This window comes from Cnephaeus nilssonii (genome assembly GCF_951640355.1).
Source record: "Cnephaeus nilssonii genome assembly, chromosome: 7".
Lineage (NCBI taxonomy): Eukaryota > Metazoa > Chordata > Mammalia > Chiroptera > Vespertilionidae > Cnephaeus > Cnephaeus nilssonii.
Window position 1 is genome coordinate 80,657,380 of NC_137078.1, and position 24,682 is coordinate 80,682,061.

Here is a 24,682-nt window from a genome sequence, read left to right on the forward strand (position 1 = left end):
GGCCCTCCACCAACTCCTCAGGCCCACAGAGCAGCCTTCTGCCTGAACCCTGTGACCCTGGAGCCTCAATAAAGTTTCTCTTTTGTTCACTGAAAAAGAAAATTTCAATTTCATTCAAAAGTGCTTAATCAGTAAACTTGGAAAAGTAGGAAACCAAGGTTGTCCTGTGCTTATTGTGACTAAGAAGGCAAGCATCTACACTAATAAAAGAGAAATATGCAAATTGACAATCACTTCACGACGCCTACCAGCCAATCAGGAGTGAGTATGCAAATTAACCCGACAAAGATGGAAGGTTAATTTGCATACGCAGGCGCCAAGCGGCTGCGGGTGGGGCGACCGCTTGTGTGCGTGCCGGCATCAAGTGGCCTGGGTCCCAGGGACAGGTGTCCTCGGGACCCAGGCCGCTCTGAGCCTGTAAGCCCAGAGTGTCCGGGGTCCCGGAACGCCCCTGGCCGCTCCAGGCCTACATGCACAGGCGCAGAGCAGCCGGGGGCGGGGAGGGAACATCCGCCGCGTATTCCCACCCTGCAGCCTGCGTCCCGGGGACAGGCGTCCTTGGGAGCCAGGCTGCTCTGAGCCTGTAGGCCTGCACATAGGCACCAAGTGGCTGGGGGTGGGGCAGGAACATCCCTGGGACCCAGGTGCTCCGAGCCGGCATGAGCGCAAGCGGCGGGGGATGGGGCGGGAATGTCCCCTGCAGCGAGCAAGCAGTCAGCAGGGCCCTGCTTGCCCCTGGCCATGGCAGAGAGGGGCAAGCAGTCCCCCGCAGGGTCCCCACAGAGAGCAGAGAACCACGGGGAGTAGGCCTAAGCTGTCCGTAGGACATCCCCTGAGAGCTCCCAGATTGGAGAAGGTGCAGGTCGGGCTGAGGGACACCCCCCCATGCACGAATTTCGTGCACTGGGCCCCAAGTGTTAAATAAAGAGGAATGTTAGCACTACCATTTGTCTTCTAAGCAAGTCCTCTTATCTAACTCTTATCAGCAATAAAGTTAACATCATGCTTTTCATCTAACTATTACTCTCTATGTCTATTTTTCAGTTGGTTCTGAACTGGTGTAGGGACGAGGATATGATTTATTACCCCCCTAAAACCTCAACATCTTCAACTGACTGGTGAAACCTACTCATATTTCAAAACTCAGCTCAAAGCTTCCTGCCTTCATGACAACTTCCTGACATTCCGTCTCATGTGTCTCTGCTTGCACTTCCTGTGGTACATGTAGCAACACTTAGCTATTCTCCTTTGTCAATATAGATTTCCCCTTCCGCCTTCTCCTCTCTCTAAATATGTAAAAGTCTTAAAGCATAAAATAAAACCATAATTTTTTGCCTTACCAAATATCAGTACATACTACAAGGCCACTGAAATCAATAGGTAAAGGGGGAAAAAATTCATCAGTAGAATAAAACAGAAATCCAAACACAAAACAAACAAACAAAAAAAGAAAAAACATATTTTCATTTTATCTTTGTAGCCCTGATGCCTAACACAATGCCAGCCAGGTATTCTGTAAATGCTTGCCAAATTAATTATTATGATGACAAAATGATAAGACTTCAGTCTTTAAAAAGAATAAATGTTCATTATGTAATAGTTAATAAATAACACAGCATATTAAGATTATAACTATATAAAAATCTGTGTACAGCCCTGGCCAGGTGCCTCAATTGGTTGGAGTATTGTCCCATACAAGGTTGTAGATTCAATTCCCAGTCAGGTCACATATGTAGGTTGCAGGTTCCATACTCAGTCAGGGTGTGTAAGGGAGTCAACAGATTGATGTTTCTCTCTCACTCACTCTTCCTCTCTCTAAATATATCCTTGGGATGGGGGCATGCGTGTGGGGGGTTTGGGATGGGAATGGGGGGGAGGTTGATGACAAATATGTGATACCTTAATCAATAAAGTAATTAAAATAAAAATATATCCTTGGGTGAGGATTTTTAAAAATTGTGTGTATGTTGAAAGGTAATATGTAAAATAAATAAATTGCCATTGTGTTTGGTATCTTTTTTAACAAGAATTTTAAAACTCTTCTTCATTATTTCTAATGTCTGAATTGCCCCCCCCCCGCCCCCCCGCCCACACACACACACAAACACTGGGTTGGGAATAGGGGATTAATGTCACATGGGACACTGAGATTCAGAGGGCAGCCAAGTAAAGGAAAGGCAGTTGGAGAAAGCAGGACTAACTAAACATTAGAAAAACCATGTCTAAATGCAACTAAGTCCAGGGGCCAGGAAGAGGGTCAAAGAAAAAAAATCACAGAGACTGGAATTCAGAATAGGATCATTGGAAGAACAAAGTGTAGGGTGGAGGGGAATTCAAGTGTTGCTTCCTTAAATATCTGTGGGAAGCTATGGATTTCTGGTTAGCACAGATTAAAGAACACCCACTACATGTCAGACACTGTGTGCTGGTTTTATAAAGATTAATAAGACACAAAGTCCTAAGGAGGACAAATACAAAGATACTTAGGCCTTTTACAGTAAAAGTGTTGGAAATCAAAAACAAAGAGAAGATACTAAAAGCAGCCAGAGAGAAAAGGGCAATTACCTTCTATTTTAGTCAAGTGTTCTCTGGAGAAACAGAATCAATGGAATATAGAGAGAAGGAGAGAGAGAGAAAAGAAGATTTATTATAGGATTGGGCTCCTGCCGTTATGGAGGCCAAAAAGTAGTACACTATGCTATCTGTAAGCTAGAGAACCAGTCTGAGTCCAAAGTCCTAAGAATAGGAGGCTGCTAATGTTAAGTCCTGGCATCTGAAGGCCTGAGAGTCAAGACCTCTAATGTCTGAAGAATGTCCTAGCTCTGTGGTCGGCAAACTGCGGCTCGCGAGCCGCATGTGGCTCTTTGGCCCCTTGAGTGTGGCTCTTCCACAAAATACCACGGCCTGGGCGAGTCTATTTTGAAGAAGTGGCGTTAGAAGAAGTTTAAGTTTTAAAAATTTGGCTCTCAAAAGAAATTTCAATCGTTGTACTGTTAATATTTGGCTCTGTTGACTAATGAGTTTGCTGACCACTGTCCTAGCTCAAGAAGAGAGGAAATTCGCTCTTCCTTTGCCTTTTTGTTCTATTTGGGCCTTTTATGGATTGATTGGGTGATGCCTGCTCACCCAATAGATCTCTTTATTTAGTCTACTGATTCAAATCAAAATGCTAATCTCTTTCAGAAACACCTTCAAGACACATCTAGAAGTAATGTTTTATCAGCAATCTATCCAGTAAAAGAACTGATAGGTGAATTCCCAACAGAATAATGCAAGCTAAAAGACAATCTGCACAGCTGAAAGAAAAAAAGAAATCAAACTACATTACCTATCAAAATTGTCCTTCAAAAATTAAAGGACCCAACTGAAAAAATGGGCAAACTAGAATAGATATTTCTCCAGAGAAAATATATAAATGACCAATAAGTACATGAAAAGATGCTCTACATCACTAATCATCACTAATGCAAGTCAAAATCACAATGAGATACTACTTCATATCCATTAGGATGGCTATTCTCAAAAAATAGAAAATAACAAGTGTCTCCAGTGAGGATATTGAGAAATTAGAACCCTTGTGCACTGTTGGTGGAAATGTAAAATGGTGCAGCCACTATGGAAAACAGTATAGTGGTTCCTCAAAAAATTAAACACAGAATTAACATATTATCCAGCAATTCTACTTCTGGGTATATAGCCAGAAGAATTGAATGCAGGGTCTCAAAAGAGATATTTGTACGTTCATGTTCATAGCAACATTATTCACAATAGCTATCCATACATTGGAATGATTTTAATCACTACCAGCATATTGATGTCTTCCAATCTCTCACCAGTCCACATGCACCACCCTCAAATCCAGTTTGTTCAAAACTAAACTTACATTCTTCCCAGTCTTCCTCCTTCCCACAAATCACTAATTTTTTCTTTCTTTCTTTCTTTCTTTCTTTTCTTTCTTTCTTTCTTTCTTTCTTTCTTTCTTTCTTTCTTTCTTTCTTTCTTTCTTTCTTTTTCTTTTCTTCTCCTTCCTCCTCCTCCTCCTCTCCTCCTCCTCATTCTTCTTCTTCTTTTGTTCATGTGCTCAGTGGCATTATTATTTTTCCACCTACCCAAGCCAAAACATGAGAGCCCTCCTAATGCATCTACCTTACTCCCCTCATGCTCCATATCCATTTTCACAAAGTTCTGCTTTTTCTACTTTCTGAATATCTCTTGTGTTCCTTTTTTCCAACTGCACTATCACTGTTCAAGTTCAAGCTTCATCTTCTTTGTCTTGGGCTGTTTTATTTTATTATTTTTTAAATAAGAGAACATTTATTTATAAAATCACAGAGGTAGAAGAAGTAATTCATAGAAGAAATGAGCTGAGGAAACAAGTTATAGAGGCAAAGGATGGGCCCTTGGAGCTTGGGAGTGAGGAAGGTAATGGTAATGCACCTGGGGAGCAGGAGGGAAAGAAAGGTGAAGAAAAAAGTAAAAGAAAAGGGAAAGCGAGTGGGGGGGGGGGGGCAATGGGGCGATAAGGACACATACTAGTATGTAATACCCTAATCAATAAAGAAAAAAATAAATAAAGAAAAGGAAAGGGTATTAGTGTGCTCCCAGGAGGGACAGTGTGCTGGGTCCTCTATCTTAAAGGTTTTAGGGTGGAGATTTTAGGGGAGGTCCCAGGGGAATATCTCAATAGAATATTTAGCAGTTTTTCAGGGGTGTCCTTCCAGGGTCTAGGTCTCCACTGATTGATTGGTCAGTGCCAGGGCAGGGGGTCATTCTTCAATGCTGCTGGTCTTTTTTTTTAAATAAATCTTTATTGTTCAGATTATTACAGTTGTTCCTCTTTTTTCCCCCTATAGCTCCCCTCCACCCGGTTCCCACCCCACCCTCTGCCCTTACCCCTCCCCCACTGTCCTCATCCATAGGTGTATGATTTTTGTCCAGTCTCTTCCCGCACCCCCCACACCCTTTCCCCCTGAGAATTGTCAGTCCACTCCCTTTCTATGCCCCTGATTCTATTATACTCACCAGTTAATTCTGTTCATCAGATTTTTTATTCACTTGATTTTTAGATTCACTTGTTGATAGATATGTATTTGTTGTCACTTTGTTGTTCATAGTTTTTGTCTTTACCTTTTTCTTCTTCTTTCTCTTCTTAAAGAATACCCTTCAGGCCCTAACCAGTTTGGCTCAGTGGATAGAGCGTTGGCCTGCGGACTGAAAGGTCCCAGGTTCGATTCCGGTCAAGGGCACATACCTTGGTTGCTGGCACATCCCCAGCAGCAGGTGTGCAGGAGGCAGCTGATTGATGTTTCTCTCTCATCGATGTTTCTAACTCTCTATTCCTCTCCCTTCCTCTCTGTAAAAAATCAATAAAATATATTAAAAAAAAAAAAAAGAATACCCTTCAGCATTTCATATAATACTGGTTTGGCGGTGATGAATTCCTTTAGCTTTTTCTTATCTGTGAAGCTCTTCATCTGACCTTCAATTCTAAATGATAGCTTTGCTGGGTAGAGTAATCTTGGTTGTAGGTTCTTGCTATTCATCACTTTGAATATTTCTTGCCACTCCGTCTGGCCTGCATAGTTTCTGTTGAGAAATCAGCTGACAGTCGTATGGGTACTCCCTTGTAGGTAACTAACTGTTTTTCTCTGCTGCTTTTAATATTCTCTCTTTGTCTTTTGCCCTTGGCATTTTAATTATGATGTGTCTTGGTGTGGTCCTCTTTGGATTCCTTTTGTTTGGGGTTCTCTTTGCTTCCTGGACTTGTAAGTCTATTTCTTTCACCAGGTAGGGGAAGTTTTCTGTCATTATTTCTTCAAATAGGTTTTCAGTATCTTGCTCTCTCTCTTCTTCTGGCACCCCCATAATTCAGATATTGGTATGCTTGAAGTTGTCCCAGAGGCTCCTTACACTATCTTCATATTTTTGGATTCTTTTTACTTTTTGCTTTTCTGGTTGGGTGTTTTTTGCTTCTTCGTATTTCAAATCTTTGACTTGATTCTTGGGATCCTCTAGTTTCCTGTTGGATCTCTGTATATTATTCTTTATTTCAGTCAGTGTATGTTTAATTTCTAGTTGGTCCTTTTTCATATCCTTGAGGGTCTCACTAAATTTATCGGTGGTTTCTAGAAGATTCTTGAGTAACCTTATAACCGTGGTTTTGAACTCTATATCCAGTAGTTTGCTTCCCTCCATTTCTTTCATTTGTGACCTGTTTCTTTGTCTCCTCATTTTGGCTGCTTCCCTGTGTTGATAGCGTGGCTTTGTGTGCTAGGTGTCCTATAGGGCCCAGTGGCTCTGCCTCCCTAATTACCTGAGGTGGGCACTCTTGGTGCACCCCTTTGTGGGCTGTGTGCACAGTCTTGTTGTAGTTAAGCCTTGACTGTTGTTGGTATCACTGGGAGGAATTGGCCTCCAGGTCAATTGGCTGTGAGAATCAGCTGTGTCTACGATGGGAGAACTTCTGTGCTGGAGACACCCTTATAGGGCAAGTCTTGCTTCAGTGGGGCTTTGGTGCTCACTGAGTCTGCCTCTTGAGTGTGTCCCTTATGGATCTGAGGAGTTGTAATCTGGATGATCCCACTCCGACCACTGGGTACACTGGCTCTTGGATCTCTAAAGAGGTGCTAATTTAGCCTCTGCCTGAGGCCACCCAGCAGGAGCTACGGAGAGATCTGCAGATTCCTCTTCTTTGTTTGGGGTTTGGAGGTGCCCAGATGAGGCCCAGCTGTGAAGCAATGCAAGCTGCTGTGGGGCCATGGCCCTTCTTTTGGATGTTCTGAGTCTCTCTGACCCAGCTGCAGTTTGTTAGGTTATTTTAGATTGCAAAGGACCAGGCCATTGATATGCAAAAGCCTCTGTGCACAGCTTGGGTGAGGCGGGGTCTCAGGGAATTAACAGGGCGGAGCAAACAGCTATGGCTGATCCTCAGCCCTGCCTTAAGAGGCCCCCGGGTCTCAGTGTCCCTTGGTAGTCCCTGCAAGCACTTCTGAGAGAAAGCTGCCCTTGAGTTCTGCCTGATGCCAGACAGTCCAGTTTATCCCCCTATGAGTCTGGGTCCCCAGAGTCTCGCCCGGAACTGGAGTTCAGAGCAGTCGGGAGCTTGTGTCTCCCTCCCGATTGAAAAAGACAGCCACGTACTCAGTTGCCCGCACACGCATGTGGGGCTCCGTACCTCTGGACTTTACTTCTGCACCTCCTCTGAGTCTCAGTGTGCTTTTCTCTTTCCTTCTAGTTGTAGAATTTCCACTCGGCCAGCCTTTCTGTGGTTCTGGATGATGTCCGTTTTGTCTTTTAGTTGTAGTTTTGAAGTGGTTGTGTGAGGCAGCAAGTTCAGGTGTTTACCTATGCTGCCATCTTGGTTTCCTTCTGCTGGTCTTGAGGTGAGACTTGGTATCCCTGATATGGTTTTGCTTCTTTTCTGGGCTGGCCCATCATCATTGCTCTGATAATGTCTGTCTAACTGCTGACCACATCACTGCTATGCTGTATACCTTTTAGCAGAACCTGGCCTCCATGGATTTGGTTTTCTCTGGAAGAAATGTTAATTTTTTAAAACTTCCCAGTGCTATGGATTATTGTTCATTCCCAGGGAGCTGTGGGTGTTCTCCTTCAGCCAACTGTTTACAGAAAATCTGTATCTGAGACCATAGGAGAGCTGGAAATCCCATGGGCATAAAGCCCACTCTGGAGGACACCCTGACCCAGGAACTCGATGCTCCACTTGTAGCTTATTTACACTGAATAAATAACTGGGCTATTTTAATAAAACTCTTTTCAGCAGAACTTCAGCTTCAACCTACCCATCACACTACTGCCAGCATAACTAACATGAATCAGATGGCGATTCCCCTGCACCTACAGGATAAACTCCTTGGAATGCCATTCAAGTCCTATCCTGTCAGGAACTAGTGCTTGCCTCTGTAGTCCAACCTTATCACCTTCAAAGCCTTTCTCATCCCTCAGAATCTAATAGAACTGAAATTACTTGTAATTCGTCCAAACAAGTCATGTTTTGTTTTTTGTTTTTAAACAAGTCATGGTTTTGTTTTTTTCCTTTCATGCCTTTGCCCATGATGAGAATTCCTGGAATACCTTCTTTCACCTTGTTCATTTATGAAACTCATGTTTATTCTTTATGAGACAGCTCTTCATCACTTCCCCTAAGTAGTCCTCCTTGATCCCCTAGGCTGGGTGAGGAAACTCTCTAAGTGGCCCCCATGTTTCCGTGTATACATCCTCATAGCATTTAACCTTTAAAGCTACATTGTTACATGTGTGGCCCCCAATTTTAAAAGTGAATCTTTCAATGGGCAGAACTTGGGTCTTTCATTTTGTATTTCCTAGCACAAAATAGTAGCTCCAGAAATGTTTGTTAAACTTGTACAAACAATTGGTAATACAGTTGTTAGCTTTTCTGATTTTGCCCCTCTCCTCCTTAAAGATTTACCACTAGCTTCTGGAGAATAAAGTCAACATAGAGGAAATCAGAGTCAAGAGATGGAGAAAAATAGAGGAGGCACATGCCTTGTAATGGTACTGATCAGTCTCACTTTCCATCTTGCTGGTCACCCGCCCCACCCTCCGGGAGTGGGCACATGAGCCATTTTTGGCTGGTGTAACACATCCCCAGTGACTGATTCAAGGAGGGACATGAACATGACAGAAATGGTGAGGAATGAAGAAGGAGGAAGGCCATATGGACTCACCCGAAACACACAAAATAATGGAGTTTCCGTAAGAAAGGAATTCCATCACCCAAAGGAGTAAGGGAAAACATTTGGGTAAACAAAAATTATAGCTAACATAATCTACTGCAAGGAAAGTGTGTCTAGTATCCTGTTGTCCATCTGGCAAACTCCTGCTTCATGATCTTTCCTAAAATTCACCATCAGTCTTTCTGACTCCCCATGGCAAAAGTTATTTCCCTTTCCTAAGTTCCTGTAATTTCATGCTCAACAGCAGGTATAATGAAATCAGACAGGTGTGGATTCGAATTCTAGCTTTGCCACTCAGTAACTGTGTGTTACTGAACTTCTTTGAAGCTGACTCCTCTTTAAAATGGGGATATCTCGCCCTAACCGGTTTGGCTTAGTGGATAGAGCGTCGGCCTGTGGCCTGAAGGGTCCCAGGTTTTATTCTGGTCAAGGGCATGTACCTTGGCTGCCGGCACATCCCCAGTAGGGGGTGTGCAGGAGGCAGCTGATCCATGTTTCTCTCTCATCAATGTTTCTAGCTCTCTATCCCTCTCCCTTCCTCTCTGTAAAAAATCAATAAAATATATTTTAAAAAGATAATAATAAATAAAATAAAATGGGAATATCTCTATCAACCTCAAAGGAATGTTACTGGGATTACGGATGTCAGTATAAAGTGACTGGTGTATCATAGGCATTCAAATAATGTCAATGCCTACCCTCCTACCCCATGGTATATTAAAATGAACTCTTTGAAGAATTGTTTTTACTCATCTCTGTTCCTAGCACCAAGGCAGAACTTGGCATATATTGGGTTCATGAAAAATATTTAATAATAGATAAATATGGAAAGGGGGGTATTGTGCTGTATAGGACAATTACCTGTAGTAAAGTTAGTGTACGCAGGATTTGCTCCTCTGGTAAACGACAAATATGTGCAAATCTCTGCGTTATCCCTGCCATGACTTAGCCAGAGGGCTTTGCTGGTGAGAATTCTTTTAAAAGACATTAGCCCTAGCTGGTTTGGCTCAGTGGATAGAGCATCGGCCTGCGGACTGAAGGGTTCTGGGTTCAATTCTGGTCGGGGCACATGCCTGGGTTGTGGGCTCGATCCCCAGTGGGGGTGTGTGTGCAGGAGGCAGCCAATCAATGGTTCTCTCTCATCATTCATGTTTCTATTTCTCTCTCCTCTCTTCCTCTCTGAAATCAATGAAAGTATATTTAAAAAATAAAATAAAAGACATTAGATTGGAGAGCCTCAGGATGGGTGAATTTGGGCAGCTTCTCCTCTGGAGAAGTCAGTCTTACAAAGTGTGTGACCGTATTGCCCTCCGGAGACTGCACATTTTTCTTAAAAAAAAAAAAAATCACATAAATAGATCTTTCCATTAAGAGTTGTACCCAGCCCTAGACCGTTTGGTTCAGTGGATAGAGTGTCAGCCTGCGGGCTGAGGGGTCCCGGGTTCGATTCCAGGCAAGGGCACATGCCTGGGTTGCAGGCTCCATCCCCAGTAGGGGGTGTGCAGGAGGCAACCAATCAATAATTCTCTCTCATCATTGATGTTTCTATCTCTCTCTTCCTCTCCCTTCCTCTCTGAATAAAGAAATACTTTTTTTTTAAAGAGTTGTACCCAGTAACGTGATGAATCTTGTAAAAGTTCTTATATGTGAAATGTTGTGAGAAGTTCTTCTAAAGTTCCCAAATAACAATTTCTAAACAGAAGGAGACCCAGAAGTTAAAAACACTAAGTTTTCCCTCTGTTCTTCTTCTTCTTTTTTTTTAAAAAAAATATATTTTATTGATTTTTTACAGAGAGGAAGGGAGAGGGATAGTTAGAAACATCGATGAGAGAGAAACATTGATCAGCTACTGGGGATGTGCCCGCAACCAAGGTACATGCCCTTGACCAGAATCGAACCTGGGACCCTTGAGTCCACAGGCCAACGCTCTATCCACTGAGCCAAACTGGTTAGGGCTCCCTCTGTTCTTCTTTCTCAAATTTCTTAAATTGAGGAAATTGTTTTCAAAAAGCAACCATGTGTATTGTCATAACAGCACACTCCATATTTATTAGACAATTAAGAAAAACAACGTTTGGCACAAGAATGCCAATTTATTCTTTTTTGGACACATACACACAAAATATCCCTGCAAGCCAAAAAAAAATTTTTTTTTTTAAATAACCATCATCTTATCTCAACATGGGGCTATTACCCCTCCCTTAATAGTTTAGAAAGTACCTCGTATTGCTAGAGACTTACATCCAGTCCAAATTTAATAAAAGACATTTTAAAACATTACAGGTTTAACAGTATAAAAACAAAAATTACACCATTAGTCAAATGAACAAATGCAAACATTTTCAGCCACTAGACATAGAAAGAGCATGTATATGTCAATAGCAAGGGATAAGGAAATGGTTGATCAATAACAAGATCTTCCCTTTAATTTTACCAGGAAAAATTCTTGGAGTTGAAGCCATATTGATACAATGCCCTCAGCCTCCACTTTCTTAAAATGAAAGCAGAGTTACCACCTTGCTATTGAGCAAGAAAATCTTACAGCACATTCACAAAAGGTCGCTAGAGCAGGGTGGGGAGGGTGAACCTTGTTAAACAGTGAATTACCGTTCCCACAGGAAGGGTAGGTAGCTGAGCCAGGTAGCTAAGCTTTGATATAGGCTGGGCACCAGATCCTAAAATACAGACCATGTAGTATATGTCTGCTTGTAAATCATCACCTTTGGAAGCAGCAAATAGAATTTACAGTAAAGATGAGTATGTTCTGCCTGCCTAGAACTAGCTGCATTAAGCCAGCTAGTTCTCTTTATAAATCGCTCAGGGTTCAACAACAACAAAACATAACTGGTTCAGCATTTGGATCTTCCCCACTCTTAATGTCCCCCACATCTTGTCCCCAAATTGTTACCCTTTAGCACTGTTACATTTAAATCTTTCACACTACATGACAGTGCCTAAACAGGCTGCATTTGAAAAAAAACCTAAGCACCCTACTTCTAGAGAATGCACACCTCCCATTGATTGACACATGCATAACAATTCAGTCAGTCCAGAGGGTTACAAATTCAAATTGTCAAGCCTAATTAAAACTATGCATTCAGACTTGCTTGCAATAGTATTGCTGCAACTCTGATTCTGCAGTGATTGCTTCTTAAAGATTCATCCCTCAGCAAGTCCCCCCTCCCCCGCCCCCAAATAATCCCAGTTCTTCCATCTTTCTTTCCTTTCATCCAAAATGACAGCCTTGCACCATTAAAGGTACTGGTTTCCTATAAAAATAGGCCTCCCGGCTTTTCCTCCACCACCACACTCATTTGCCCCAGTGTGCTAGGACTGACTGAGGTCGTACAAACTGCAGAGTTCAAGGTTGAGCGTATAACCCAACTGCAGGCAAGTGAATCAGGGCTTCCAGGCACTCTGCCTTGCTCCCTGTTCCATTCATGCCAGGAGATGGTGACAAGTGACGCTTCTGTGCGTTAACAAGGATGCCCGAGGCACTCAAGTGCAGGTGTGGTGCCTGCTGGCCAGCCAGCCAGCCACCAAGAGTTCTTCACATCCTGGATTCCAGCGAGTCCTCCTCCTAAAAAGTTTGGTTTTCCTCCTCTTGGGTCCAGGTTGGCCATGCTGAAGGGTATACTCTGTGCTCTCCCTGATCAAGCGTGAATAAAAGCAGTAGCCAGTCCCTCACCAACATGTCCTGATTTGTAGCATCCAAGTGAGGTATTTGCAAAAAAGAAAAATCTTAAGAAATTAACATCTCCCATCTCATCACGTTGTGCCTCAATTACAGAGCTTGCTATCATCTCACTATATGCAGAGAATTAAGATGTCTGCACCCATCTTAATGAGCTACAGGACTTAATATACATTATAAAAGTCTTAGAGACCAGTCCCAGCAAACAGTGCCGCTGATCGACAGCACATAGAAATGTAAACTTCAAAGTATGTACAAGCTTGTTTAAAAGACTGAAGAAAAACAGGGCTTTATATTGCTGGGGTTTTGAGAAGGCTAGTTTAAAAGATTTGGACCGGCTAATGAGTTCAAGCAAACACCCTTCACTATCAGATCCAGTGTTTCCAGACTGAAGTGGCAAATTCAGTTTACCACATTGTATCTACCTCTTCCCCCAGCACCTTCCTCATCCATGTGGAGTGTGGCTCTGGGCCTTTTATCCCCTTTTCCAGCTCTCACTCCTGAGGTGGTTCCAGGATAGAGAATTACAAGTCAGTGAAATCTGGGCTGGGCAACACTGGCTGGAACTACCAAGACTCTATGTAACTGTTGTCCATTCACAAAATATTATCTACACTAAATACAAAATACATTTTCCCCTACTTGGTACCTGATGCTTGCTTTAGATCAACTCCCTTTGAACAAGAAAAGAATCCGGTCTCCCTGTGAATGGAATCCAGAATCTATTAAGAAAAATCTTTGTATGCAGTTTTACTTGACTCAAAGGAAGGAAACATCACCAAGTACATTTCAGGTCGAAAGATCAGCACAAAATTTGCACTGCAAGTAACTGTGTAAGTAACCTTGATTCCCAGGAAAAAAATTTAAAATTGTTAGTACATTTTTGCAAGTTGCAGCATCACTCAATGTACCTTAAAGACTGGCAAAGCCTATTCAGTAAGGAAGCATCCTGGTTCTAGCTTATTTTAAAACAAAGTGACAGGACACCAACTATGATATAAAAGAGATAAAAAATAATTCTTTAAAAAGGCATGGAAATATCTGTATTTTCTGACTGATTTCAGGAATTGCCAGATTATGATCTATAAGAAATAGCTGATAAAATCATACCAAAATTTCATCTAGAAAAACTCATTGTCAGTGCGGGTGGGGGAAGTGAAGGACCTTAAAAAATGTTTATTGCCAAAGTTAACTTTTTGTGAGAAAAGTTTAAAAATCATTTAGATCTGACAAACCAGACAGCAGCATAAAATGGGCACTTTTGCAAAGTTTGAAAAATACTAAAACCTAATTTTTTTTTTTCCCAAAGGGGGGGAAAACATGGGTACTTTTTATTATGGCAGTGTTATCTGTTACTGTGACATGTATTACATCTATTTATGTTACACATTCACAAAAGTCACCCAGATAAGAGAACTGCCTATTTGAAACTGGAGCCAAATATATAGTGCAATTGCCTGGCAGCAGCCTGTACTTGCACCAGCACAAGTCTGTATAGATCAGTAAGATAAAGTAGTAAAACTAATAAAACTCTTAAAACTTGAAAAAAGAAATCACCGCTCGTTAAAGGCATTTACAGTGGTGAAATCGGAAATCTCCATTAAAAAGACTATGGACCCACACAATTAAACGGTTATGCTAAACTGAAGTAGACTGGATTTTCTCTCCCACTGATGCATACATCCCACTCGATGAATACAGAAAAAAGGAACAATCTTCTCTTACAAGACTAGAGGGATGCGGTGAACACCACAGCTAACAAAATATTCCATAGAAACCCTTCTTGTAAAGTCCTTTAGAAAGTTCAGGCTGAGCAGCCTTTGCATGTTGAGGTAAAAATTCAGTCCAGTGCATCAGAAAAGACAATCTATGAGTATCTATTACTTTTTAAAAATGGCTCAATTTTGTTGATGCATCAGACAGTGCTGCGAAGTATTTATTCAGTGCAACTATTCTGAGCTGCTGGTAGAAGACAAACTGAAGTCAACTTGGCTCTCTCTAGTATGCTGGTAGGCGTGTGAAACATTTTGAGGCTGCATGGGGTGCCAAATTGGTTGAGTTCTTCTGAGACTCTTAGGCAAAATACATTGTGTGCTGGGTATCATGGTGGATTTGCACAGCTTTAGCCAAGGCTTGAGGATCTCGGCCGTTGCTCTGTCCTGACACATGACTGCCTTCTGCACTGTAAAGAGAATAAAGCAAAACAAACAAAAAAACAGGTGTAACAAAGGACCATGTCAAACTTCACATGTTTCAAATCTCATACTGTGAACATGTTTCAAACTTCACATGTTCACAGTATTAGATTCAAGATCTTAGGCCCAAGCTGTGGTTCCTTAAATAGTTTGTAATGTCTCTCTACACATCAGTTCGCTTAACTGAAAAATGCAATACAACTCATTTATTGTAACAATTAAGTAATGTCTGCAAAGACCCAAATCCTTAACGGTGTCTCCATAAGGACTTCTAGGGGCCATTATGTCTGGTCAATGCCTGCTTGCCTTTAGGCTTTAGTCAAATGTTCTTTTCCCAAAAGACATTGACCTTGACTCCAAAGTTCAGCTCAGAGCCACCTAGAACATAGTTCCACAGAACCCTCTACTTTCTTTCATTTGAAAGAAACACAATTAAAATTAAGTTAGTAATTGGATAATTATTTCTTTTCCCTCTGGGACATAAACTCCAAGAAAGCAGCAACTTTGTCTATCTTCCTCACCACCGAATCTGTAGTGCCTGGCACATAGTAGATATTCAGCAAATGTGATCATGACACCAGTTTCTTCTTGTCTTCCCCCTCACTAGCTATATGACCTTGCACAGGTAGCAACTTTGGTCTTTTAGGATAACAATAAGAACGTCTGAACAAACCTCTTATAGTACCATGTGCTATAAATGGCTTGGTCAACTGTAAATCACCACCCCTCTTCTGACTTCTCTCACCCACTCACACCCAATTAACTGTTAAGTACTGTCTAGTTATCCCAGGAATAGCTTTTTACATTTAACAAAGACAATCTTGCTCTAACGTACTTTTCCAGCTTCATGCCTGCTGTCCCCTTTCATATGTTCCAGCCAAAGAAAACTTGCTATTGTCCAAACATGTCACTTGCTTTCTCTCCTTTGTGCCCATTGATCCCTCTGCCTGGAAAATCCTTTCCTCTTCTTTATAGAGCCAAATCCTACCCGTCCAGCTATGAGATCTTCTCAAAGAGCTTTTCCTCTGATGTCCCACTGCACGTTTGCCTATACTGCTTTGGGTGAATTGTCAGTTCTATGTTTACCTGTATTATCTCCCATAATGAAACATAAAATCCCAGGAAACATGTCTTCCTCATCTTAGCATTTTTAGTACTTCGCACAGTGCTGGGCACACATGAACGTGTTGAATGAATGAATGTATATCACAGAATGGAAGGTACAAAGTCATAGCTTGGCACTTTCCATAATAGTGTATTTTCAACCCTTACAGAAATAGATTTGCAGTGGAATGTGTACTATTTAGCAGCTGAATTCAGACTTGGGGAAGAGCCCAGAAACTGCTACACTTCACAGATGGTCATTTGGAAAAAGAAAATCACTGCAGGGAGCTTGTTTAGCTGTTTAATAGTAGCTCAGTAACAGGTCAAAATGTCTGATTCTCTTGAGATCCCTATTTGGGGGTAAGAATGATATGATACACCTCCCCTCCCACACACAACCCCAGGTTCACTCCAATGCATTCTTCCAGTAAACTACGAAAGCAAAGTGGACTGTTAAGTCTTTCCCTTGTATGAAGTGGAATCCACAGGCCTGTGACTCTTCTGATTGGAGCCAGGGTACTGTGCTGGCCACCATCTGAGGCTGCCCAGGACCTGAGCAGAACTGAAATGCATTTGGCTCTATAGGAAAACCACAGGGAACTTCAAATTAGATTCTTTTCCTTGGGCAGACTTTAGACACACCATGCAAGTAAGTATAAACAGCCTGAGCACTTCTTGGACCAAAGTCACATTATAAACTCTCAAAGGCATATGCAATTTTATTCACTGCTTGCTATTTAAACCTTAAAAGGAAGACTAACTCCTCTAAAAATTTTTCGCAGCAGCTCATTTAAAAATTTTTCTTTTTGTTAATCCTCACCCGAGGACATTTTTCCATTGATTTTTTTAGAGAGAGTGGAAGGGAAGGGGAGAGACAAAGTGAGAGAGATACATTGATTGGTTGCCTCCCGAAGGTGCCCAGCCAGGGCTGGGGATTGAGCCTGCAAGCGAGGTAGGTGCCCTTGACCAGAATTGGTTCCAGGACCCTTCAGTCCACGGGCCGACGCTCTATCCATTGAACCAAACCAGAGGGCACAGCTCATTTTTCTAAAACATGCTGCTAACACAGACAGAAAGAGATTTTCTTATGCCTGAGAAACTTGCCTGTCATGATCTTTATCCACCAGATGATACCTTGCTCTGAATGCTACAAGCCGGGCATAATATGCAGGGGCTGGAATAGAGACTGAGCGTGTGCACCGCACATAGGTGTGGCATAGCTGGTAAGTCAGTAGCTGGAGCTCATCTGCAGTGAAGCAGTTGTCATCCCACAAGACCTGGTAATGTGAAGGACGACTGGTTCCCTGGAGAGAGAGTTTTCTGATGAATAAATTTCTGATATTGGTTGACTACTTGAGAGAAGAACTGAAATCTACTCCTTAAACTCAGAAGTATTCCTGCCTAGCACACCTACAAGCAGATACCTAGACCAAAAGATAACAATTCTAGGATACAAGCATTAACAAAGTTATACACAGTGTATAATAACAAGTCTACTCAAGCTAGTTGCTGAGTTTGCAAACATCTCCCTATCAAGTGAAAGATCTGGACCAGCTTCCAAATTACCTGAATTCCTGCATGACTACAGAGGTAAAAGTCAAACTCGGAGGGATGTGTGATGGTGCTATCCACGGTAGTGCCCGCTGGTACATTGCCACTTTTACCCACCTAAAAAAAAAAAAAAGTGTAATTAGTCACCAACAGGCCAACCTGAGCTCAGGCTATTTTTTTCTTTTATGTTAATTGGCAACAAGTTATAAGTTACTCTTGCAAACCAGTTTAAATCAAGATGTTGAACTTTCTAGCCGAAACCGGTTTGGCTCAGTGGATGGAGCGTCGGTCTGCAGACTGAAGGGTCCCGGGTTCGATTCCGGTCAAGGGCATGTACCTTGGTTGTGGGCACATCCCCGGTAGGGGGTGTGCAGGAGGCAGCTGGTCGATGTTTCTCTCTCATCGATGTTTCTAGCTCTCTATCCCTCTCCCTTCCTCTCTGTAAAAAATCAATAAAATATATTTTAAAAAAATGTTGAACTTTCTATAACTTTCCCTTAGGCCAGTGGTCGGCAAACAGCGGTTCGTGAGCCACATGCGGCTCTTTGGCCCCTTGAGTGTTCTAACGCCACTTCTTCAAAATAGACTCGCCCACGCCGAAAACTGACTTCTGCGCATGGGCCACGAAGTTTCAATCGCACTGTACGTGCGCGCCCGCATGTGGTATTTTGTGGAAGAGCCACACTCAAGGGGCCAAAGAGCCGCATGTGGCTCGCAAGCCGCGGTTTGCTGACCACTGCCTTAGCCCAACCATTTCATCCATAAGTATTTTTTCAACCAAATATACTCCATGGTTTTTCTAGGGGGATCCAGACAAATAATTATTTTACTAGTGGCTTTGGGCTAAATGATTGTCCTCTATTAACAGATGACACATTGGTATGTTCATGGACGAAAAGAAAAAAAGATGGATAAGAGTCCTGAGAAAAATCACTTTTATTCCTTATTTGGAATTTTAAAAAATCCACAACTTGCAGTAAAAGTTAAGATGAAGCAATTTGTTGTTGTTGTTGTTAATCCTCACCCAAGAATATTTTTCCATTGATTTTTAGAGAGAGTGAAAGGGAGAGGGAGAGACAGAGAGAGAAACATCGATTGGTTGCCTCCCACACACGCCCCAACCAGGGCAGGGGATTGAGCCTGCCACAGAGGTACATGCCCTTGACCAGAATCGAACCCGGTACCTTCAGTCCACAGGCCTATGTTCTATCCACTGAGCCAAACTGGCTATGGCAAGATGAAGAAATCTTTGAACTGGTCCAATAAAACTAACACTTTTAAGGGATCAAAAAAAAGAAGACACTGGCAGATGCCTTATCAGGAAGTCCACTGAAATGGGATCAGGAAACCAGAGTTTCAGATCTAGGCCTAGTGTTGCAACTCCATACCTTGAACAAAGCATATTGTTGGGCCTCAATCTAATCAGCTATAAAATCCAGTAATAATATCTTACACTTTAAAAATTCCTAAGTTCTTCTATGGCCAAAACTCTAGGATCCAACTTCTAGAAAAGCAGAGGGAGAACTTTAGAAATGCATTTCCAAGGAAAGAAATTAAATCTTGCTATTTGGACAATTTTCATTCTCTTCTGCTGTACAGCAGGGTTCCATGTGAGGAATTTTATTTGCCACCTAGGCACAAATTTAATGGGAGTTTATTTGGCTCCATTCTACCTGTGGTTACCTTCAGCTGAGGATGATACACCAATGCATACAAGTACATCTATGAGTATAGAAAAGTCTCATTCCATCAAATTCAGATGTGAACTCAGATCCTAACTGAACAAGAGGAAATGTAACTTAGTTAAGACAGTTCTAGCACTGCTTACCAAACTACAATCTTTAGGAACATTAGTTCTGCAGAATGCATTTGGGTGTGTTATGGTCAAACAAATTTGCAAAATGCTGAGTTAAACAAAATTTAAATGGTTTTTCCACTGCAGGACTTCTCAGAACCTTTATTTAATAAGGTATAATCTTAAAGAGAAAGATGGAGTATATGGCATTTCCCAAACTTATTGGACCATAGAATCTATTTTTTTAAAAATCTCTTGGGACTCCAGAGATGAGAGCCTAAAGAGGTGATGCCCTGGGGAAAAGGGGATCCAGGCATGTTCAATTCAACAATTACTGCTTGAGAATCCATGTGCAAGGCTCTGCAGCAAATGTTTGGGAGGAAAGACAGAGGCACAGAGAGAACTAACGAATATGGTTTCCTGCCCTTCATGGAAACTATATACAATGAACTGCAAAGCAATATGAAAAGGGCATTATGGAAGGCCCTGGGAAAAGCTGGTGGGAGGAAATAGTTGAGTCATGCCTTACAGGACAAGCAGCAGTTGAAAGGGGGCCTGGGATGAAAACAGGAAACTTTCCAAATATCCCCTCAATACAGAAATGGATAAACAAACTGTGGCTCATCCATATCCTGAAATACTACTCAGCAATAGAAAGAAACAAACTATTGATACACACGAAAACTTGGATGAATCTCAAGTGCATTAGGCTATGTAAAAGAAGCCCAACTCAAAAGCTATGGGAATCCATTTATATGACATTCTGGAAAAAAATACAACTATAGGGACATAACAGTGGTTGCCAGGAACTGTAGGCAAGGGAAAGGGTTGACTATGAAAGGACATGAGAGACTTTTGTGTGTGTGAGTGTTCTATATCTTTACTGAGGTGATGGTTATACAACTACATGCATTTGTCAAAACTTGCAGAACAGTATATTAAAAAGGGAAAAATTTACTGTTTCTATATCAGACCTTAATCTATATATATAAAAGGCTAATATGCTAAGTGTCCGACCATCCGACCGGTCGCTATGATGTGCACTCACCACCAGGGGGCAGATGCTCAACACAGGAGCTGCCAAGCTGCAGTGACTTGGCAGCAGCTGTTCTTGGGTAACTCACCCCAAAACCAGAGGGGAGGGAGCCGAATTCCTCGCAGGGCCATGCGATTCTACCTTCGGCTGTGGGTTATGTTGTTGCTGGGGCCCTGTTGGCCCCAAATCTGGTTTACTGCACACTTGCATTTGCATTCCACACCCTGTACAACAGCAACTTTGCAGAGTGCCCTCTCGCACTCTGGGACCCCTTGGGGGGTGATGGAGAGCCGTTTTGGCCCAATCCCCACAGGCCAGGCCGAGGGACCCCACCTGCCGAAGGGACCCTGCTCACTCTGCAGATGCAGGGGAGGGACCGCAGGAGGTTGGCTCCAGGGTGTGTCTGGCCCATCTCACCCAGTCCTGCCCCGCCGGCCACCTTCTAATTAATTTCCGTTCAATGTGCATGAATCCGTGCACTGGATCACTAGTTTTTTAATAGAAAAAAAAAGGGCGGGGGGGAGACTGTTGAATGGATGTGGTCATGTCAGGGATAAAAATGCACAATGTATACAGGAAATGGAAGGTATATAAGGGTATGATGAAAGATGAGACTAAAATGTTATGTTTTGGCTAACTGAACAGCACAGGAGAACATTTGGTAAGCAGTGGGTTGGAAGAGTTTTGAGCCGTGGAGTGGCAGGATAAGATCTGTATCCTAAAACCTAGCCCTGAGAGCAGCTGGAGGATACATTTGTGGAGGAATGGAGACAGGGAAACCACTAGGAGTCTCCTGCAATACAGAAGAAGTCTGCCTAGAGTAGAAGGAACACACAAGAGAAAGAACTGGGATGAGAGATTTCAGGGCAGAACAGAGGACTATTTGACTAACTGGATATAGGGGGACAGGAAAGGAGGAGAAGAGTTTAAAGACAATTCTGAAATTTCTAGCTTGGCTGACTTAATATACAGTTATGCCAAGTAACACAAGAGAAAAAAATTGGGGGAGGCACAAGTTTTGGATGAGGATAAAACAGTAAGTAAAAGGTTTAGACGTGTTTTGCTAGAAATGCCTGTGGCAGATTGTATCACTGGTGCCAAATCTTCCTGTGCCCCTCCCTAGGGAAGGATTATACTTCCCCATCCAATTAACTCAGGAGTGGCCATGTAACTGGCTTTGGCAGAATAAAATGTGGCCTGAAATGTGTTACTTCTGGGCAGACTCTTTAAGAGCCAGCATATGGCTTGTCGTGTATCTCCCCGCGCACGCCGCCCCTGCCCCCCCGCACCCCCCCGCTACAATGACTGGCAATGTTCCAGACAGATGTTTCTCTGTCAGCCTAGGTTCTGAAGGGAGGACAATGGGGTCACAGCTGCTTGCCACAGAATCACAGTGAATGTGTAACATGAGCAAGAAATAAATCTTTGTAAGCCACCATGACTTTGGAGTTTTTTGCATGACACTATGCCTATAGGGCATCTAAGTAAATCTGTCTGGTAGATAACTGGAAGTGCCAGCTGGGAGCTCCATAGAAAAGTTTGGGGCTGGAAACACAGATTCAGGAAACGATAAGCAAATAAGTGAATCCAGAGAAGCGAGTGAGACTAAAGAGAGTTGAAATTGAGAAGAAGGAGAAGTGTGAAATGCCAGGAAACATCAGCATTTGATGGACAGAGGAGGTAGAAGAGTCAAAGAAAGCCTGATGAGAGATGGGTAGTGAACCTGGCCAAAGAAGGCAAGCATTGTCAATGCTGCAAAGAGGTCAGGGTGGGAACCTGACAGGATATCACTGAATTTAAAATGAGCAAGTCATGAAGAGAGCAACCTCAGTGGAGTCACTGAAGTTGAAGCCAAGCTACAGGGAACTGAAGTATGACGTGAGGAGGTACAGATAGGAAGTCAAATCATTTTCTCCGAAAAGTTGGTCATGAAACGAAGGAAAGATAAGGTGGCAGGTAGACTGAGGGAGAAGCAGAGAGAAGTTTCTTTGGGTGACTAAGGAAAAGCTGAGAACGTTTGGAGGGTGAGGAGAAGGAAGTAAACTAATGGGAAAGATTAAACTTTTGAAAAATAAAGGGTGATTAATAAAGTGAGGCTGGAGAGAGCAGAAGGATTAGGAACAAAAGCATAAGCAGAATAAAAAAGCTTAGGTGGAGAGATTACCTCTAAAATGTGAGGAAGGATTATAATCCATAATAGAAAATTTAACTAAATTTGAAAGTAGAGGAAGGAATGCCAAGAAAATGCATGCCTTCTAGATTTTTATTTTCTGAGGGAAATACAAGATTGTTCTATCGTGGGCAATATAAATTGTTGGCAATAAAGGGCAGGAGAGCTGAGAAGAGTCCAAAAGTTTGGAACAGATACAATGGGGAATAAAATAATTGAAAAAATTGCAGCCTCAAAGGCCTGGCTGAGATGTGCTACTATGAATTTGCATAATACACATCATTATTAAACAACTGACTCTTTTCTTCAGCAATCTCCATCAGCCTAAGAGTAGAAGCAAAGAAAATGGGCAAGTGGACTGGTTTAGAGCTGTAGATTAGCGAGAGGCATGTTCAGAGGAGTGAAGATGTTGATAAGTCAGGGGTGCCAAGTAGACCTAGGACTGGGATTGTCAATCTTGAAAGGTTATGAGTGACACTGGATAGTAAAGAGCAAACCTGTCACATAGCTTGGGGTTTCAGAAAGATAATCCAAGTCCAAAAGCTACATGGATAGCAAGTTGACAGAGGAATGAAAAGGTGATAATGCAGTTAAGGAGGAGTTGGCAGGATGTGCCCAGAGCTTGGGCAAGCATTCAGGGAATCTGTATTAGCAGAATCTAAGAAGTCAGGGTTTGGGCAATGGAGCCCCAAGGAGAAAACCTTAGTTCTCTAATTATTTAGAAAGTACAAACAGCCTTGGATTAAAGGCAAAAACTAAGGCCATACTAGAAAATAGTGCGAGTGACCCACAAGATTACATAATTAGGCAGCAGAGAGAACTGGTCTCCCTGGGGTTGGATCAGGGAGGACCTGGAAAAGATGAAGTAGTGTCATAAAAATATTGCAGAAGCAAAGTCTCCAATATCATGGCTTACCTGGCTTACACATAAAGATAAGATCATAAATAGATACATTACACAAAATGCCTTTTATCAAGTGCTGGGAACTGTACCACAAAGCAACATCATTTATTAGTTTAATCATTACAACAACCCTGTGATATAGGTATTGTTCTTCTTCTTAAATACATTTTTATTGATTTTAGAGAGGAAGGGAGAGGGAGAGAGAGATAGAAACATTAATGATGAGAGATCAGCTGCCTCTTGAACGTCCCACACTGGGGATCGAACCCACAATTCGGGCATATGCCCTGACCGGGAATCGAACCGTGACCTCCTGGTTCATAGGTCGATGTTCAATCACTGAGCCATGCAGGCTGGGCCAAGCATTGTTCTTAACAGATTTTACAGTTGAGAACATTATGGCTTAGAGAAATAAGTAACCTGCCCAAGGTTAGTAAGTGTGACATCATAAATGTTCAAAGTTTTTACCCTAAGAATCCCCTACAATGATATAAAGTCATTTAGAAGAGAAATTCTTCTTTGTACCCTGGAACCACGCCTCAGGCACTGGCAGCAATAGGTAGCAAATGGCAATCAAGTCCAGATGGATCAACCTGCCCTTTGAAGGTTTGCCTTTATCACCCTAGAGGACCCTGCATGTTTTTGACCTCCCCTCTAAAAACTCTACAAACAAGAAATATATTCAGTCTTGAAACCTGTAACATTCAGAATTGGTCAGCTAAGATGAGCTGTAATTAGTACATTTATTAAGTTACTAGAAACCCGTTGCACGAAGTTTCGTGCAATAGACTTTCACCTGGCTGCCGGCCCCAGTTTTCCGCCAGCAGCAGTTTACCTCTGGCCACCCGCCGATCAGAGCGCCTCCCGCCAGCGCGATCGGCTACCCCCCCGAGAGGAACTCCGATCCGGGAGGCGCTTCGATCGATCGGCGGGTGGCCAGAGGAAAACTGCTGCTGGGGGAAAACTGCTGCCAGCAGCCACGCTATCGGCCACCACCAGAGTCTTCCGCCGGCCCCATGGGTCCTTCCGCAGCGATGGCCTAACGGCCGGTGGGAGGAGCGGGAGTCAGGGACTCGCGAGTCCCCGCCCCCCACTCCTACCGCCAGCCAATCGGCCACCCTGAGTCCCGCCCCCCGCGCCTCCAGCTGGCCCAATCGTGGGCGTAGCGGAGTGATGCAATTTGCATATTGCCTTTTTATTATGTAGGATTATTAGGCACTTCTCCTTTTAGAAAAAAATGGTCTGGATGTCCACTCAAAAAACACATTTACTTGTATCAGATAATAAAGTTTATCCTGTGTTTTCTTACCCTTTCTGCTTTATCCGCACAGAAGAGTCGTGTGTGATGTCTTTTCTGTACCACAATGTAGGTTATTCCTGGCCGGTAATCTTCTTCCAAGCTAATACATGCCTTTCGAATTGCTATTAGTTCTGGCCAAGCTACCTGGGAGTTACAAATGGAATGACACTGAATTGAGAACTCACCTAGTATCTCTCAGATCTGATTTACTCAGAG

General features: G+C 42.6%; 1 protein-coding gene across 2 annotated transcripts in view; it reads right to left on the reverse strand.

Annotated features, from left to right (window-relative positions):
* Positions 1–10,828: 10,828 nt before the first annotated feature.
* The window catches only part of LOC307103664 (protein argonaute-4), a 33,151-nt gene continuing 19,297 nt past the window's right edge, over positions 10,829–24,682 (reverse strand). For both annotated transcript variants that reach the window (XM_079778117.1, XM_079778118.1), the window contains exons 15-18: positions 24,476–24,610; positions 17,277–17,378; positions 16,815–17,014; positions 10,829–14,593 (exon numbers count right to left, since the gene is read on the reverse strand). In XM_079778117.1, the coding sequence (XP_079634243.1) occupies positions 14,485–14,593; positions 16,815–17,014; positions 17,277–17,378; positions 24,476–24,610 (546 nt within the window). In that variant the 3' untranslated portion in view covers positions 10,829–14,484. The remainder of the gene's footprint in view (positions 14,594–16,814; positions 17,015–17,276; positions 17,379–24,475; positions 24,611–24,682) is intronic.